General features: G+C 42.7%; 1 protein-coding gene across 2 annotated transcripts in view; it reads right to left on the bottom strand.

Moving 5' to 3' along the window:
* SV2C (synaptic vesicle glycoprotein 2C) overlaps nucleotides 1-18,160 on the bottom strand; it is a 208,219-nt gene that overhangs the window by 25,967 nt on the left and 164,092 nt on the right. For both annotated transcript variants that reach the window (XM_038532518.1, XM_038532517.1), the window contains 4 exons: nucleotides 4,836-4,969; nucleotides 4,287-4,376; nucleotides 639-749; nucleotides 111-199 (listed from right to left, as the gene is read on the bottom strand). In XM_038532518.1, the coding sequence (XP_038388446.1) occupies nucleotides 111-199; nucleotides 639-749; nucleotides 4,287-4,376; nucleotides 4,836-4,969 (424 nt within the window). The remainder of the gene's footprint in view (nucleotides 1-110; nucleotides 200-638; nucleotides 750-4,286; nucleotides 4,377-4,835; nucleotides 4,970-18,160) is intronic.

Here is an 18,160-nt window from a genome sequence, read left to right on the forward strand (position 1 = left end):
AAAAATCTTTCCTGACATCTTAACAGCGTCAAACAGTGTAAGAAAGGAAAGCCATGTGACTGGGTGGAAATGTAAAGATTTCACTCCCCGAGAACTTAAATATTACTTACCCGAAGGACAGGGTGAACCAAACAATTGTAAGCTTTATTGTATTTTCCCTGACGGGGTAGTTGAAACATCTCATGAAAGTCAACCAAATCTGTGAAATATTGAAGAGTTAGTTTTCTTGTGCGGCTATCCAGTGACCCCACTCCCCAATCCCCTTCACCAGTTATAAAAACAACCCTGAGTTTTCTTTCAACCAGATTCATTTGAACTTACAATGTAAAGGCTGAAGGCTATCGGAAACCAAATCCTGCAAGTTTCACTTTGTAGCTTCCTGGAAGCCGATGGACAGAGTAGCCAAAAACCTCAGTGTGCCCCGCCCCTGCCAAGACCCCTCACCTAGCACCTTCCCTTCCCAAAGATGGAATGTCTTGGCTAGGCCGCTCTTCCGGGGGGGGGGGGGGTCCTTTTACCTGGTCCTCGTGCAGGACTCAGGTGTCCTGGACAGCAGGGAACTGTGACAATCAACCCTGCCTCTGACCAGCTTAGAATGCAACAAGTTGGCCGGCAGTCAGGGCAGGTTGGTTACTTACTCCATAGAGTTCTGTGCGGATCCGAACAAAACATCTCCTGTACCATGTTCCTGTGTCACTCTCAATTTCAATCAGTTCATCTATTTGTTTTGGGGTTTTGATTCTGTTTACCTGTAAAGAGCAACACAGTGCACAGTGCTGAGTTCTCTTCTCTGAAGGCCTAGGGTTTGTTTTTAAGGGAGCAAAACCCAACTCCCACAAAAGTAAGCAGATATTTGATAATCATTCCATTCCTATATGAGACCATGGGAATGAGTATACAGATCCCGACATCACTTAAAAGAACTGCAGAGCAATGAATAGGAGAGAATACCATGGAGCAAAGGGAGAAGAACAGGAACGATGGAATAATACGAAACTGAAATGCCCTTCTATGAAGCATGACCATAAAGGCACACATTAGCCAATAAAACATTCAGAGAGATTAGCTTCTGGAGTAAGAATTATTTTGCTTGGACTGAAGTGATTGTACATACTTTACTTTGGAGCTGACTGATTCGATGAATTTGGTCCCTCGACATAGTTCTTAAAGCTTCCTCATGCAACTTGTGTTCTTAAAAGTTATCTTTATATTTTATGGCTCTTTCTTCCTTTTCCTGTAGCCTAACCCACAGTGGCTGGTCAGCAAATAACCCCCAGGCAACCATGGTGCAAAGTCGAGGGAATGAGCTTTGCAAGCATTAACATGGATTCTTCAGTGACAGAAGGGAAATAAATGATGGGAGTTCACTGTGAAAAGCTGCATCTAGGAATTAAATGAGCCTCTTTTGCTTGGGAAAAGAACCTAGGCACCGCAGAGGCAATGCTTTCAACACAGAGAATGAAGCCTGAAAAGAGAAAAAATAAAAATAAAAAAAAGAATGGTTCCTTTTGTGGACTTGTCCCATCTTCTCCTGTTAGTCAAAGTTTACTTAGCTTCTGAGAGAGGACACAGAAATCTGCCCCAGTGTCACCCCTGCCAGGGATAACTTTTGAACACCTTTTTCTGGTGCTCTGCCTACATCCAAAACAGCACTTCTATTGTGAGAATCCAGGTACCAATAGACAGGTCTATTGTCTTTTTGACAGTGGTGATTTGGGGACTCTCAGCAACTTCCAAATTATACAAAGTAAGCGGTAGCCTGTTCCTGGCTATGTAAGCAAAGAGGCATGTATTTTTTTTTAATTTTTTTATTTATTTATGATAGTCACACACACACAGAGAGAGAGAGAGAGAGAGAGAGAGAGAGAGAGAGAGGCAGAGACATAGGCAGAGGGAGAAACAGGCTCCATGCACCGGGAGCCCGACGTGGGATTCGATCCCGGGTCTCCAGGATCGCGCCCTGGGCCAAAGGCTGGCGCTAAACCGCTGTGCCACCCACGGATCCCAAGAGGCATGTATTTAATGAAAATAATGTCTGAGTTAAGTGTGGGATTCCCAATAGAGTCAGCTCAAAATAATCCATGTAGGCATGGATTCTGTAGGTCTGCCTAGATTTTTTTTTTTAAATCACAGAGGTGTTCTTATCACTCAACATATTACTTTTGGGAGGCTTCCTCTTTTCTATTCATCAATATTTGTTTATTCATCCACAAGCATCCCCTGGGTACTAGGTCCAGCACTAGACTACAGAGATGCACACATAAAATATCACATCCTCTAAGCAATTACCATACAAAGAAAAAAATCTCTAATAGAGATCTATTTTGGATGGGAGAGATGTATTTTACAGAACACCCAAGTTGACTTGGGAATGAGAGAAGCCTTCATGGACTAAATTGGAGCTGGGGCTCATGGAGAAGTATGTTATTTGCCATGTATGTAAACCACTTGGAGGCCATTCTAAGTGTGAGAGATACCATGTGCAAACATCCTGAGCTGTGAGAGAAAACAAAATATTGGCCAACTACAAAGAGTTTGAGATTCCTGAAGAATAGTTCAAGGGCAGAGGGCAGTGAGTGATGAGGGCCAAAAGAAATCAGTGGCAGTAGGGTAAAAAGTAAAGAGCAATGTGCAGTGATATTTAGGATGCAAATAATAAGACAGAGTGATTTCTTGAATATTATGGGAATAAGGGAATAAAGAAATAGAGTAGTTTTAAGGTTTCCAGTTTGGTGGTATTTTCTGGTAGAACTTAGTAAAAAGAAGATGCTTGAAGACTCGAGGTGGTAAGTTCAGACTTAGAAACTAAGATTTGAGGGGCACCTGGGTGGCTCAGTCGGTTGGGCATCTGCCTTTGGCTCAGGTCATGATCCCAGGGTCCTGGGATCAAGTCCTGTGTCGGGCTCCCTGCTCAACGGGTTGCCTGCTTCTCCCTCTTCCTCTCCTTCTGCAGCTCCCCCTGCTTGTTCTCTCTCACTCTCTCTGTCTCAAATAAATAAATAAAATATTTTTTTTTAAAAAAGGAAACTCAGATTTGAAAGGACATAGAAGGACTTCCACAAAGCCCTTCAACATGTATGTCTGGAGCTCAGAAGAATTGTCCGTTAGGAGATAGAGAATAGGAGTCAGCTAAGGAAAGCATACGAGGTTAAAACAGAATTAGCTAAAAAAATTGTGGAGTTGTGGAAAACATTATTTAAGGTAAGGGCATAAGAAGAAGGGTCTAAAAAGGAGGCTTTGGAGCAATGCATGCAGATTCGTTGTATTATAGGCATAACAAGGAAAAAGACAAATTTGTCATGACAGGATCATGTAATGACTTTGAAAGTCACCCAATAAATGACTCTGAGGTTACCTATTATTTTGGGGGTATTCCCCCCTGTTCTCACCTTATCTACTAAAAAACATGGATGACCATATGTGAATTTGGTAACTCAAACCTTCTGGAAGAAAAAGCAGGTGAGTAGCATGGTGAGGCCCTGGAGATTCTCATTTTCTCAGAAAATCCCTTTGTTATAGGGTTTATCCTCATCTGGCTAAGAAGGGTTGAGTGACATTGAGTATTTGGATGATGCCTCAAGATTCCTCCAGCCTTATGATCCTTTCACTTAAAAAAATTCTTCCTCTGATGAGCATCTGCTTAAAAGAAGAAGGGCCTATTCAAAGGCTTCCAGGTACTCAATGGAGGGCCATCCATTACTGATATTCATTTCTCCATACATTGCACAAAGAACTTTGCTAATGAAGAATGTGTGATAATTTAGATAAAGGCCAAACTGAAGTCTATATGTACATTATGAAAAATTTGTCTTCTAAATAAAAATGAAATAAGTAAATCACATGTCAGTGGATTGTTTAATATGTTTTAACACCTATAGTTGATTTTATTTATAAGACACTGAAGATCTTTTTTATGCCTCCCTATGTCTTACTGTAGGTCTGCCTAAACCTATTTCAGACAAAACATTTATTAGTCTAATTGTAGGACTGCCTAGGTAAAAACATTTAAGCCATTGTTCCTTCCAAAAACTTCCATCCATCTAACTTTCATTAATTTAGATTGGCTTTCCCCATTGAGAATAAACTTTGTAACTAGAGGATGTAAGAACATTCCATGCAGAGTGAACGGCACATACAGAGGCGGTGAGTACAACATGTGCAGCGGAAATAAAAGGAACTAAAAGACGAGAGTAGCTGGTGCAGAGAGAAAAATTTATAATCTGGCCTTTTCAGAAAAGGCTTCCTGGCCCCTGGTATAGAAGGTTCACTGAGAAGCAGGTACTCACCGAGAAGACTTTCTCAGGCTGACCCCGTGCTCTCATGTTTGTGTCATGAATTAACTTAAGGATCATCCACGCTTCATCATGTTTTCCAACCTAAGAAATGCAAATAGATGGTGAAAGGCTAAAAGGCACAAAACTTACACTCCCTGATTTTCCAATGTCTATCTTGTGTTGTCAGATCAAATTGGCTATAATTGTGCAAATGGGGTATCCCACTGGATAGCCTTAAGTACGTTAGCAGTTCAATGGATGTGCCTATAACAAGAAAGAGCATCTGTGGCTGCTAACATTTTTTTGTATAAAAAAGTAAGACAAAGTCTCTTCATTGAGTGAAAAGTTGCTTGAGGAGGAACATTAGTGCTTTTGGCCATGAGGCAGCTTTTTCACACACTCGTCGTTTAAAGCATGTCTCCATGAAACCAACACCCCATGGTTCCCTAGTAGCAAGGGGAAAGTTATCTCTCAGAGAGGCCAACACATTTCCTTGGCATTAACGGGGAACTCTTTCCAATGTGTGTGGCTCCCTTGAATATTCATAGTAATCCACATTACCTCCAACAAGAACCGCGGGCTTTCAGGCATGAACGTGAGGGCCACCACTGAGGAGACACAGGGGAGTGCACAGACTATCACAAACACACGCCAGCTGTGAAACTGGTAAGCTGACCCCATGCTGAAGCTCCACCCTAGAAAAGAAAGAAGGGAAGAATGAAGGAGAGCGCCTCTCAGATGGCCTGCTAGGAAAGCGAGGACCTCCTCTCTGCCATCACTGTGGGGGTCTACACAGCAAATATATTAGCTGTCTTCTTAAAAAAGATTTTATTTATTTATTCATGAGAGACACAGAGATGTAGGCAGAGGGAGAAACAGGCTCCCCACAAGGAGCCTGATGCAGGACTCAATCCCAGGACCATGGGATCACGCCCTGAGCCAAGAGCAGACACTCAACCACTGAGCCATCCAGGCATCCCTGTATTAGCTAAGACTTTTTTATTTTTAAGGCTTTTTTTTTTTTAAGATTTATTTGTTTATTTACTTATTTATTTATTTATGATACACACAGAGAGAGAGAGAGAGAGGCAGAGACACAGGAGGAGGGAGAAGCAGGCTCCATGCTGGGAGCCCAATGTGGGACTTGATCCTGGGACTCTAGGATCGTGCCCTGGGCCAAAGGCAGGCGCTAAACCGCTGAGCCACCCACGGATCCCCCTTAGCTAAGTCTTAATTCCCACAGAAGAAGAAGCCAATCTAGGCATTAGCCACAGTGACCAGCTCAACTTTACAACCACTGACTGCAGTGGTGAGAGAAAGAAACTGGAGGGCTCAGGACTTAGGGATGGGGGTACATGTGTGTTTCCATACAACCGAATTCTAAAGGCCATGATAAATTAATTTGGAATGCTTTTTCCAACAGACCTCTGTGCTGGGGCATGTTCTGTTTGCTCCTCTAGATCCTGCCCCCCTTCTCTCCACCCTGGAAGTGACAGGAAATGGATTGCTATGGAGGGCAATCACCTGGCTCCCTTGCCCATTGGCTTCCTCTGGGCCTGGGAGGGTGGGAGCGGAGTTCTCCCTTCCCTTGGCTGCGTGCAGATTTGGCAGTGGGTGTGCTCGTCTGCCAGGACCTGCTCTGACAGCCATAGCTATTGTCAGCTCTGGCAAGCCCTCCCTCCTGGTGCCTTTGGGGCAGAAGATGCTCTCCTGCTAGTAGCTCCTAGGTGCTGTATCCTTCCCTATTGGTTTCTTTTCACTGTTTCCATGTGACTCTTTAGTGATCCCTTGTGAGAGTGGTTTCCTGCCAGCACCTTGACCAGTACAAGTACTAAATGGCAGTGTAGTATCTTTCCATATGCACGTGTTACAAAATAGATCAAGAGAATTTTAAATCTTCAAATAGTGTTTTTACTATAGCAAAAACAAGTGTAATGGGATACAAACAGAAATCTCCTTAAAAACCAAAAGGGAGCCAATATTTGAAAGAATATAAAATGGTTGAAAGCTAAATTCAAACATTCTAAATGACAAATAATGAAGGATACCACATCTATTTGAAAACAGAAAATTTATAGAGACATAGATGAATTACATGAGGCACAATTGTAGTTTCTGGCAATACTTGGCATTTATAATACTGTTCATTTTGTGAACAGAAGTCAGGTATTTTACACCCCATCCCAGGAGAGCAGTGTACTTATTATTTACATGGGAGCCAAGTGAGACTCTGAGGGTGATTTCCTCAGGGTCACAAAGATGAAGTTACATATCAGAATCGTCTCCACCAGGATCGGCCGCAGAATCGTATGCCACAGCCAGCCTCAGGTCTATGCACACTTACTCATAAACACAGACTGTGTGGACAAAGGATATAAGCGTCAATGACATGCTCTATCAGTCTTAGGTCAATCAACATTACCTGCGTATTTAATACACGCGGGTCATGTGGAGTGGGAAACTAACCACATCATAAACCTTAGGAGAGGACGTCTACCCTCAGGGTTTTATGTAGCAGAAGTTCAAAAGTCTCAAATATGCAAAACACAGAAAAACTTCTATGATGGAACAGAAAAAAAAACATACCTTGTTCACTTCACATTTCATCTGAGATCTTCTTATAAAGAATATCTTTTTTCAAAGCTCTAGAGCCTATCACTTTACGCATTGGATGGAGAAAAGCTTTCAAGGACCGAGTGAAGCGAATGCAGTGCTCTTGACATCAGGCTATGGCTCAGGACTACATGACAGTAGCGGATAGTGCAGAGGCTTCTTGCGCCAGAACAGAGCTCCCTCCCTGCCCAAGGAGGTCCTATCCCCGTGCCCAGACCTGTCACTATGTTACCCGACATGTCAAAGGGACCTTGCAAGTGGGATTCAGGTTAGGATCTTGAGGTAGAGTGATTATGTCCTAGGGCGTGGCCCGACCCACATGAGTAGAAGAGCCTTTTCATAGGAGAAAGAAAGAAGGAGATGCGATGAGGGAGGTCAGAGGTCAGCTTGGAGAGGGAGCTGCAAGTGCTCTAGTGCTGGCTTTGCAGATGTACAAGGGGCCATAAGCCAAAGAATGTAGGTGGCTTGCAGAAGCTGGAAAAGGCAAGGCATGTATTCTCCCCTGTGGCCTCCAGAAGCCCTGCCACCTCATTTAGACTGCCAACCTCCAGAATTTTAGGATAGGCTTGTGGTGTTTAAAACTGGTAAGTGTATGGTGCTTTCTTACATCAGCATTAAGAACGCCACGCACCTGGCATTTGCAGTTACAGCTCTGTTGCTTACACGACTGACAGCAATTACACTGAAGAATTTTAGCTCTGTGAAAGCTCAGACCCCTTGCTTTTGCTTGGACTTCTCCGGATGCCTCTGCCGGGACTTCACTCTCCTTTTTGACAACTGGTTGTAGAAATACTGCCCTTCACTCACACTGCTCCTGAACATCACATCAGTGGGGGAAGAGGCTGATTGCAATGTGATTCCAATGGAGTGGTCTTCAGCCTACAGAGGAAACTGGACTACGGATAGGATCTAATCCTGGGTAGAGCCAGCTGCTCCAGAGCCCCCCTCTCCTCAGCTTAAAATGCAGTTTCTTCAGGCGTAGACTCTTCCTCTTTTTTTTTTTTTTTTTGCGTAGATTCTTCTGAGTTTAGCCTAATCACTGTGGTTCACATCCTTCTCCACTTCATTTACTGTGGGGTTGGTCTTTTGGCCCTTGCTTGGTGTGTGTGTGTGTGTGTGTGTGTGTGTGTGCGCACACATGCACTGTGGCCTTGCTTTATATAAAGGGTGTGTGATCCTCTCATTTGTCTCTCCATTTTTTGCAATAAGCCTTTCTTCAGCCTCTAAAACCCGTTGTACTCTTTTTCTGGCTCTTTTCAAATCTCTAGCAGTCTAATCTACTCCTTGCACTTGACCCCCACCTTCAGTTTTCTTGGAGAAAACCAACACAGAGGGAACTCCATGCATGTCCTCTCCTCACTCCTGAATCTCCCCACCCACCTGCGCCTCTACCTTCCCCTTAGGAGCACTGGCAGTTGTTCTGTTGTAACCAATCCAAGGCCAACCTGTCATGTGGCTCTAGAGCCTAGCCTTCTCTCTTTCAAGGACAGAACTCCAGTAATTATCTATTCCTTTTCTCCGGCCCTCCTCATGGTGTTCTCTCACCTTACTCCATGGGTGATTTCATCAGCACACCCATCTTCCCCATCTAAGAAAAAAAAAACCCCTACCTTGACCTCCACATGCCTCTCCAGTTGCTGTTATTCCTCTGTCCCCATTCTCCAAAGAATGGACTATAGCAACTATCTCCACTTCCTCACCCCAAACCTCCTGCCCCCAAAGTCCACACAAGCTATGCCAGTCAGTCATCTGTCTCGCCAAATCTAATAGGCACTCCTCTGTCCTCTTACTTGAACAGTCTAAATCCTCCCATACAGCTGATCATCCTCTTCCCTTGAAGAACTTTTTCCATTGTCTTCCTCATCACTACATGTGCTAGTTTCTTTCCCACTTCATTGGCTCTCCTTCAGTTTTCTTAGTTGACTCCCTGACTAGCTCCCAAAGGTGGAGCTAATACCCTAACTAGTGGTTGTCGGTTCTGTTCTCTGGCTACAGGTTCTTTCTAGGCTGACTCGTGTATTTCCACGACTTCAAGCACCATCTCTATGCCACTGTCTCTGAAACATGGCCTGTTTTCTCTCTAGAGCTCCAGAAACCCATCTCCACCTGCCTGTTTACATCTTCACAGGGGTGTCTAATGGGCATCTCAAAGTATCGTGTCCAAAATGGAACTTACAAAAAACAAAACAAAAACAAAATGGAACTTTTGATTTCTTGCTCTGCTACCAAATAAAACTTGTTTTTCCTTTAATGCTCCTGTTTCTGCCAGCCATCCAGATATTCATGCTGCTCGTCCTTGATTCCTCTTTTTCTGCTCACTACACATGTGTGAATATGAGCACATCACAAATCACTGCAGGCTAATAAGGCTACTTTTCTTTTGATGTTTTATCAATTCACACCAACAGCTAAACAACCTTGATTTATTTTTTCAAATTAAGTTAGTAATTTCTTACCTTTTCAGTTTTCCAGTTTTGTTTTGTTTGTTTTAGATTTTATTTATTTATTCATGAGGGACACAGAGGGAGAGGCAGAGACACAGGCAGAGAGAGAAGCAGGTTCCCTGTGGGAAGCCCAATGCGGAGTTGATCCCTGGACCCCAGGATCACACCTGAGCAGACACTCAACTCCTGGGCCACCCAGGTGTCCCTATCCATTTCTATGAATTTGATGAATGAACAATCATGTAGCCACCATCATAATCGAGAGGCAGGCCAGTTCTATCACCTCAAAACATTCCTTCTTGCCCCTCTTCTGCAGGCAACCCTTCCTCACCACTGATATTCACTGGTCTGTTCCCTATCCCTATAGTTTTGCCTTTTTCAGAATGTCATCTAAATGGAATCACACTGTACACAGCTTTTTGAATCCAGCTTTATACCCTTAGAATAATGCATTCATGCAGATCACCACACATATCAGTAGTGTCTCTTCACCGCTGAGTATAACTGTCTTGGGTGGATAGATCATAGTTTGTTTACCCACTCGCCAGCTGAAGGACAGGTCAATTGTTTTCAGTTTTAGGTGATTTTCAATAAAGTAGCTGTGAACATTTCCATCAGGTTTTTTTGTGTCCCAAAGTTTTCCTTTTTTCTTGGGTAAATACCAAGGAGTAGGTTAGTTGAGTCATAGGGTAAGTTTATGTTTAGTTTGATAAGAAAGTGCCAAACCATTTTCCACAATGGCTGTATCATTTTAGGTTCCCCCAGTTGTGTGTGAGGGTGTTAGCTCCTTCACATCCTTCCTGCCACTTATTTGTGATTTTGGTTTTTTTTTTTTTTTTTTGCCATTCTTTTTTCTTTTTAAGATTTTATTTATTTATTCATGAGAGACACACAGAGAGAGACAGAGACACAGGCAGAGGGAGAAGCAGGCTCCATGCAGGGAGCCTGATGCGGAACTCAATCCCAGGACTCCAGGATCACGACCTGAGCTGAAAGCAGACGCTCAACCACTGAGCCACCCAGGTGTCCTTTTTGGCCATTCTAATAGGTGTGCAGTGGTATTTCATTGTGTGTTATTTTTAAAGATTTTTATGTATTTATTTGTGGGGGGCTGGGAAAGGGAGCACCAACAGGAAGAGGAGCAGAGGGAGAAGCAGACTCCCCAACGAGCAGGAAGCCTGATGCGGGGCTCCATCCCAGGACCCTGGGATCACGACCTAAGTCAAAGGCAGATGTTTAACTGACTGAGCCACCCAGGTGCCCCGTCATCATGGTTTTAATTTGCATTTCCCTACTGCCTAGTGATCACCTTAATTTACTTTGTTTATTCATTCATATTTCCATTGAGTGCCTATATCTGCCAGTCATAACGCCCACCATGTGGAGGCTACTAAGACATCTTTTCTACCCTTGCAGAGTTCTAGTCTAGAAGAAAAGCAGAGTAGTTCACAGACGCGATAAACAGTTCCCATGTTCTGGAACAGGTGATGAAGAGTGTGGTCGGAGTACAGAAGAGGCTGAGCTATCTGCCCGAGAGTATTTTCTCCAGAGCCCCAGCTAAATTTCTTTTCTGATTTGGGTCCTGAACAAAGAACTAATTCTTAAATTTCTAACATTCAAGTTAGAGATACAATTCAAATCAATACTTAAGAAGTAGATGAGGCTGCTAAGACAGGCTGTGCCATGCCTGGTCCCTAACTTTTTTCTTCAATATTGCAAACATCTAACCCGAAGAGAGGGAAGACAGGCCTTGGGGGCAGACCAATGCTACTCTCCCTTTTAGGACATGCGCCCAGAGAGGGGGCTTAAAGACTGGATGGATGATATTCTGTGGCCCGAATGAGGGATAGACACAGTGAGTCTTGAGAAATGGCCCTGCATATACTTTGTTAAACTGAAATACCATTATCTGGATTCAAAATGAATAAAAGAATGCAGTGTTAAAATACTGACCACTCTAACTATTCAGCCATGAATTCCTGGGACCCTTCTCCATTTGGATTTCAATATAGCTTAAATTTGAATTTGAGGGATGCCTGGGTCGCTCAGTGGTCCACCAGTCCAGTCCTACATGGGGCTCCCCGCAGGGAGCCTGCTTCTTCCTCTGCCTGTGTCTCTGTTTCTCTCTCTGTGTCGTCTCTCATGAATAAAGAAATAAAATCTTTTTAAAAAATTTGAATTTGAGAATGATACAAAACCTAAACTGAAATATCAGGAAGTGGGGAGACATCAATAGGAGTGAAGGACCAGAATATGAAACCACGCCACATGCAACTGGGAAAGTGGGTTGTTGCATTCGGATACTCCTCTGCGCTTAGAAAAATGGATTGTCTAGGGGCACCTGGGTGGCTCGGTGGTTGGGCGTCTGTCTTCAGCTCAGGGTGTGAATCCCTGGGTCCTGGATCGAGTCCCACATCAGGGATCCCTATGGGGAGTCTGCTTCTCCCTCTGCCTGTGTCTCTGCTCTCTCTCTGTGTGTCTCTCATGAGTAAAAACAAAACAAAACAAAACAGAATTGTCTTGAATGAGCCCTCTCTGTTGGCACCACGCCTTTTTTGTCTTAAAAAAAAAAAGTGTTTCTTGTGTGGGTGGTGGTTCTAATTGTCCTTTGGACTTTGTTAAAAAATACTCATTAAAATGTCATGCTGAGGGATTTATCTACATATAATGTAAATTCCATGCAAGAAAGGACCTCAATTAGGGTATTACAGAAAGCAGTTTTACCGCACAGCGCTAATTGTGTGGTGCTAATAAGAGCATTATGTGTCTTGCATAATAATCAAGGCCATTTACAAGCCTCAAGCCAATGTGCTCTGAGACTGCAGAAACCAGCTGCCACCCCAGGTGCATGACTGTCTGAAATCTTTCAGGGTGCCAAGGCAGAAGTATGTGACACACGTGGAGGAAGAATGCTGGCTTTCACGTTCTTTCTTGGGCTTAGCTGCTGATGCACTCGTGAATGAGCACCTACTTTACTGATGTATATCTGGGTGCCAGTTACGTGATACCAGTAGGACACAGTCTTCGGTAAGAAGGCAGATTTTAGGTATAAGGCACAGATTCAATGTTCTTAAACATTAGAAATCAGTATTAAAACAAATAAATATATGTGAGATGAGTTTTTAAAAGCTAAGAAGTAAATTGTATTTATTTGTCAGTGGTCTTCACTCACAAGGCACAGAGACAACTAAAGTTCTCTTTGGGAGAGTAGCTCAAAATCCATTTTCTCAAGTGGCAATGAACTTAAGAGAACAATGATCAGATGAATTTCTGATTTCACTCCTACAGAAATAAGATTTTATGCCCTCAACAGGTCACTGGTTTACAATATAAATACTATCTAATCACCATGAAACATTAACACTTGGCTAGAAACTCAGGTTGTCATGTATCTAGTGTCATCTGTGACTTTAGAACCAGATGTAGTTGGACAGTCCCTGTTGCTGAGAGCAGAGACTTTTTACCTCCTCCTCGTCTGTTAAAAAAGACGAAAGAGAGAGAGAAAGAAAGAAAAAAGAAGCAAGGGCGAGGGGAAAACTTAAATCAACTATGGGACAGCCATGCAAAAGCACACCATGTAACTACAGGCAAAGAACGAGGTGGATCTTTCTGAACTGATTTGGAAAATGTCCAAGTTACACTACTCAGTTAAAAAGTTCTTTTCCAAACAGTGCATTTTCATTTTTATATATACATAAAACATATTAAATCTTATAAACAAGGGAGAGGAGGAATACACTAAACTATTTTAAATGGCTACTCAGGGTCAGGAGTGGGTACTAACAGGAGACTTTCACTTTTGGCATTGTTTGTTTATTGAGTATTTTATCACCTTATAATACTTTTTATTCAAAAGGACAAAAAAACTTTTCCAAGAGTTGTAAGCCTTTGATATTTCTAAAGTACAAGGTCTGACGTGAAGAAAGGAGAAGGAAAGGGGAATGATCATTTTGACACTATTCAGCATCCATACCATTCTCAACTAAAGTAATGTTCGTTCTGATTGCAATGAATCTAAACATTGACACTAGTGCTCATTGATGGATAGCAATGAGAAAGTGCCATCGACTGCCCTAGTGTCTCCTGGTCACAAAGACAACAATATTCACAGACCTGTGATCTTTAAAGCGGCAACTCTAGTCAACTTCTAGTTTTGGATTCCTGGGGCAGAGGCCAGTTGCATTTGATCCTCTATCAGGTAATACTACTGCCAACATCCGTACACAAAGCAATCATAATTTTAAACACTGGCAGGGGGCACCTGGGTGGCTCAGTTGGTTAAGCACCCAACTCTTGATTTCGGCTCAGGTCATGATCTCGGGGTTGTGAGATGGAGCCCTGTGTCGGGCTCCTCACTCGGTGGGGAGACTGCCTCCCTCACTCTCCCTCTGCCTCTCTGTGTGCCTCCTCTCTCTCTCTCTCTCTCTTTCCCAATAAATACATCTTTAAAAAAAACTGGCAGAGATCTGCCTAGAGCACATAACCATGCCTTTAAAAAGTGAGAGTCAACTCAACTGGAATTATACACTCCAGGGAGCAGGCCCTGCAACAAGCTAATCTTTTCTGCTGGTTTCTCTATTTCTTTTTTTTTTTAATTTTTTATTTATTTATGATAGTCACAGAGAGAGAGAGAGAGAGAGAGAGAGAGAGAGGCAGAGACATAGGCAGAGGGAGAAGCAGGCTCCATGCACCGGGAGCCTGACATGGGATTCGATCCCGGGTCTCCAGGATCGCTCCCTGGGCCAAAGGCAGGCGCTAAACTGCTGTGCCACCCAGGGATCCCTGGTTTCTCTATTTCTGTCTCTAAGTTCTGTTCCTACTATTAGGAATGCACCAAGAGAGTGGTCAACAGCAGAAGGAGGTCACAGTATGCCTCAGGTTCCTGAATGTGACTTGTCACCCTCACTATGCTTTCAAAGAAGCAAAGTTCCTGGCAGCTTTTGAAAGTGAGAAATTCATGAGCTTATTTTTGAAGGTTATTTTTCTGGGGTACCTTCTGTGAGTGCTTCAAATATGAAAATATGAAATATGTGAGTGCTTCAAATATGAAAGTATCCCTTCCAGAAAGAGTTCTGGGTGCAAGCGTATGTGACTCATTCAAGCATAGTGTTTCCCAAGTTCCACTGCAAGAAAGAAGGAGCCTAAGGGTTTGCAAAAAGCTAATAGCATAAAATGTGTGTGTGTGTGTTTTGTTTTAACCAAAGATGCTTTGTGATTTTCCTTTGTAGACAGACAGTAATACAATATTAATATTATGGTAATGTAGGTCTATTAAAATTTTATCAAAGATTTTTATGTAACTATATACCATAGTAGTCTATTGAATTGGCAAATTTTGACCACATACAAATGAAGCTAGTATCATAAATGCATGTAAGGCTGCTCATTACTTTGTAAATGCACATTTTATATATTCATATTTATTATCTTATAGCATATACAGGCATACAGTGACTTTCCTTGCCTAGGTACACAGTGACTTTCCCCCTCTATTTTACTCACATAAGTATTTACTTAAAATCAACTGAATATGTTTGCAGGTTTATATTAATATATAAACTCTTAGAGAAGCTGATGTCCAGGCTCAGGAAACTGAAAAGCAAACATAACTAAGTACTCAGAATTCTTACATTGGGTAGAAAGCTGGACTAACAGACTCTAAAGGTCATTTTAGGGCTAAGTTCCTCTGTTTCTAAGATCTTGTGTCTGGAACAGATGAAGCCATAAGAAATTCTCTCTGCAGCATAGATCTGTGATAAGAAATGGGACACTTGGGGCACTTTTGGGGGCACTTGGGTGGCTCAGTTGGTTGACCATCTGCATTCAGCTCAAATCATGATCTCAGGGTCCTGGAATTGAGTCCCTTGTCACACTCCCTACTCAGTGGGGAGTCTGCTCCTCCCTCTCCCTCTGCCTCTGTCCTTCCTGCTCATGTGCCCCTCCCCCTCTCTCAAGTGAATTAAATCTTTAAAAAAAATAAAAAAAGAAATGGAACACTTTCAAAACTTAACAAAGTAAAACTAAATAAACATGTGAACTGCAGTTAGTTTTGACACAAATGCCCAAAAGTTGGTCATGACTCATGCAAAATAATGATACTTATACTGTATATGAGCGACCCAGTCAATTTGCTTTTAAAGTAGCTGTCCTTAAAAATACTTTTTAGTTATTTTTTAACTGAAGATAGTAACCACACAATGTTATATACATTAGGTTCAGGTGTACAACATTGTGATTTGACAAGTCTGCTCATTATGCTGTGCTTACCACAAGCGTAGCTACCATGTGTCACCTTATAACATTATTACAACACCATCGACTACATTCCCTGTGCTGTCCCTTTTATCCCCATGACATACTCATTTGATAAACAGAAACCTGTATCTCCCTCTTCCTTCAACTGTTTTGCTCGTCTCTGCACTCCCTTCCCCTTTGGCAACCATGAGTTTGTTCCTTGACCCATTAAATATGGGTCTTTTTTTTATTTGGTTTGTTAGATTACACATACATGAAATCATGTGGAATTTGTATTTCCAAGACTTATTGTACTTAGCATAATGCCCTCTAGGCCCATCCATGTTGTTGCAAATGGAACAATCTTATTCTTTTTTATGGCCGAGTAATATTCCATCATATGCATATTCTACATTTCTTTATCCATTCATCAGTTGATGCACACTAGAATTGTCTCCTTGGCTGTTGTAAATAATGCTTCAATAAATACAAGGGTACACATATCTTTCTGAATTTGTGTTTTTGTTTTCTTTGGTAAATTACCTCATAGGGGAATTATTGGGTATGGTATTTCTATTTTTAATTTTTTGAGGAAACTCCTTATTTTTTTCCAAGTGGTGGTACCATTTCCACATGCACCAACAGCACACAAGGGTTCCTTTCCTCCACATCCTCGCCATCACCTGTTACTTTCTTGTCTTCTTGATACTAGCCATCTGACAGGTGTGAAGTGGTGTCTCACCATGGCTGTGATTTGCATTACCCTGATGCTGAGTGACGCTGAGTGTCTTTTCATGTGTCTGTTGGTCATCTCAATGTCCTTTTGGGAAAAATGTCTTTCGGGTCCTCTGCCCATTTTTTTAATTGGTTGTTCTTTTTTCAGTTTTGAGCTGTTTAAGTTCTCTATATATTTTAGGTATCGATTTCTGATTAGATATATCATTTGCAAATATCTTCTCCCATTTTGCAGGCTGCCTTTTTTTTCATTTTATTGGCAGTTTCTTTTGCTGTGCAAAACTTTTTTATTTTGTACTAGTCCCAGTAGTTTATTTTTATTTTTGTTTCCCTTGCCTCAGGAGACACATCTAGAAAAATGTTTCTATGCTCCATGACAAAGAGATTACTGCCTATGTTTTCTTCTAGGCGTTTTTATGGTTTCAGGCCTCATAGTTGGGTCTTTAATCCATTTTGAGTTTATTTTTGTATTTGGCGTAAGTAAAATATTTTTTTTCTAAACAGAGCTCCAGATAATGTCATGGCCCCTATTTTATCAGGATCAGGATTTCTTTTTGTTCTTTGCACATGGTCTCAGCAATACCTTGCTCGAGATCAGCCAAAGTTCTCTGTCCACTCCCTGGAGATTTTTGATGATGTGGCACAAAAATACTAATGGAATCCATTCTGAGGTGACAGATGTTTCCCCAGGGTGAGGGTAAGGAGAGGGCCATAATATTTCCAGAGTTACGACGGCAGAGGTCAGCCTGAGTGCCTTCATCGCTGATGCCAAAGGTTACACTCCTACTTCGTCGTGACTGTTGACCTGCCTACCTGCTTCTTTTATCTAGCCCCAGTTCTTGCCTTGCAGTCTCTGATCCAGAACAAATCATTTAACACTTGACAAGTGAAACAGCTGCTTAGCTCATGACTCAGGCCCAAAATGATCCTTAGAGCTTTGTCATTTGTGTCAAAGAAATTCCATTCTAATGGGCTGGGAAATACATGCAACCACATGATCTGGGAGCTCCAGGTCCCAGGCCGGTGCCTCAAGGAAGGGGACGTCACCGGCCCCTTCCAAGTGCAGTGGATGGCAGTACAGCTCTGGAGAGGCCCACCCTAGTAGCCGCATCCCAGCTTTGTTCACTTGTATACAACTTAATGCCACTGAGAGAACCAACTTCATTTCATGTTGTTGCAGGTTCCTATGCTTACTGACACCAGATGCTTCCTGAAAGGCTCCCGGCTCAAGTGGAGGCACTCAACCTTCCTCCCAGCCTTCCACACCAGAAGTGGGACAGTCAACCTCTACTCTCATCCTCTATGTCTACTCAACGACTGAGATATGGAACTCTATTTTCTGTATTTTGCCCAAACCTCTCCCATTCTCTCCATCCCTGCTTTGGTTGAGGCCCTTGATTCCCTCGCCTGGGTCACCCTCTTAGGGCTGATCTGCAGCTGGCATGGATCCGGATGGCCGTGCCCACTGCTGAAGTACTGAGTATGTACATCATGGGGACTGCCCTGAGCTCTGGCACTCCAGACCTTTCCATGGTCCAGTAACACAGGGGCAGGACCAGCCTATCAGTGGGCCTCAGGGACCCGGCTCCAGCATTTTGGCTTTTCTCTCTTCTGACTGACCACAGCCTTGTTGGCTAAATAATTTTAATACCTTCTCCATATAATAGAGCTCCCGCTTCCAACTTGCCTAGTCTAGTCTGTTTTTGACATATTTAAAGAGATCTTTCTGTAATAAAAATCAGATCATATCACTCACTGGCATAAAACCTGTCCAGTGGTTCTGTGTCGGCCCTCCCCGATAGAGCCCAGATTCTTCAGTGTGACCACAGGCCCTCCAAGACCTGGCTCTTGCATCTGTCT

This window comes from Canis lupus, chromosome 3 (assembly GCF_011100685.1).
Source record: "Canis lupus familiaris isolate Mischka breed German Shepherd chromosome 3, alternate assembly UU_Cfam_GSD_1.0, whole genome shotgun sequence".
In the NCBI taxonomy this organism is placed as follows: Eukaryota; Metazoa; Chordata; class Mammalia; order Carnivora; family Canidae; genus Canis; species Canis lupus.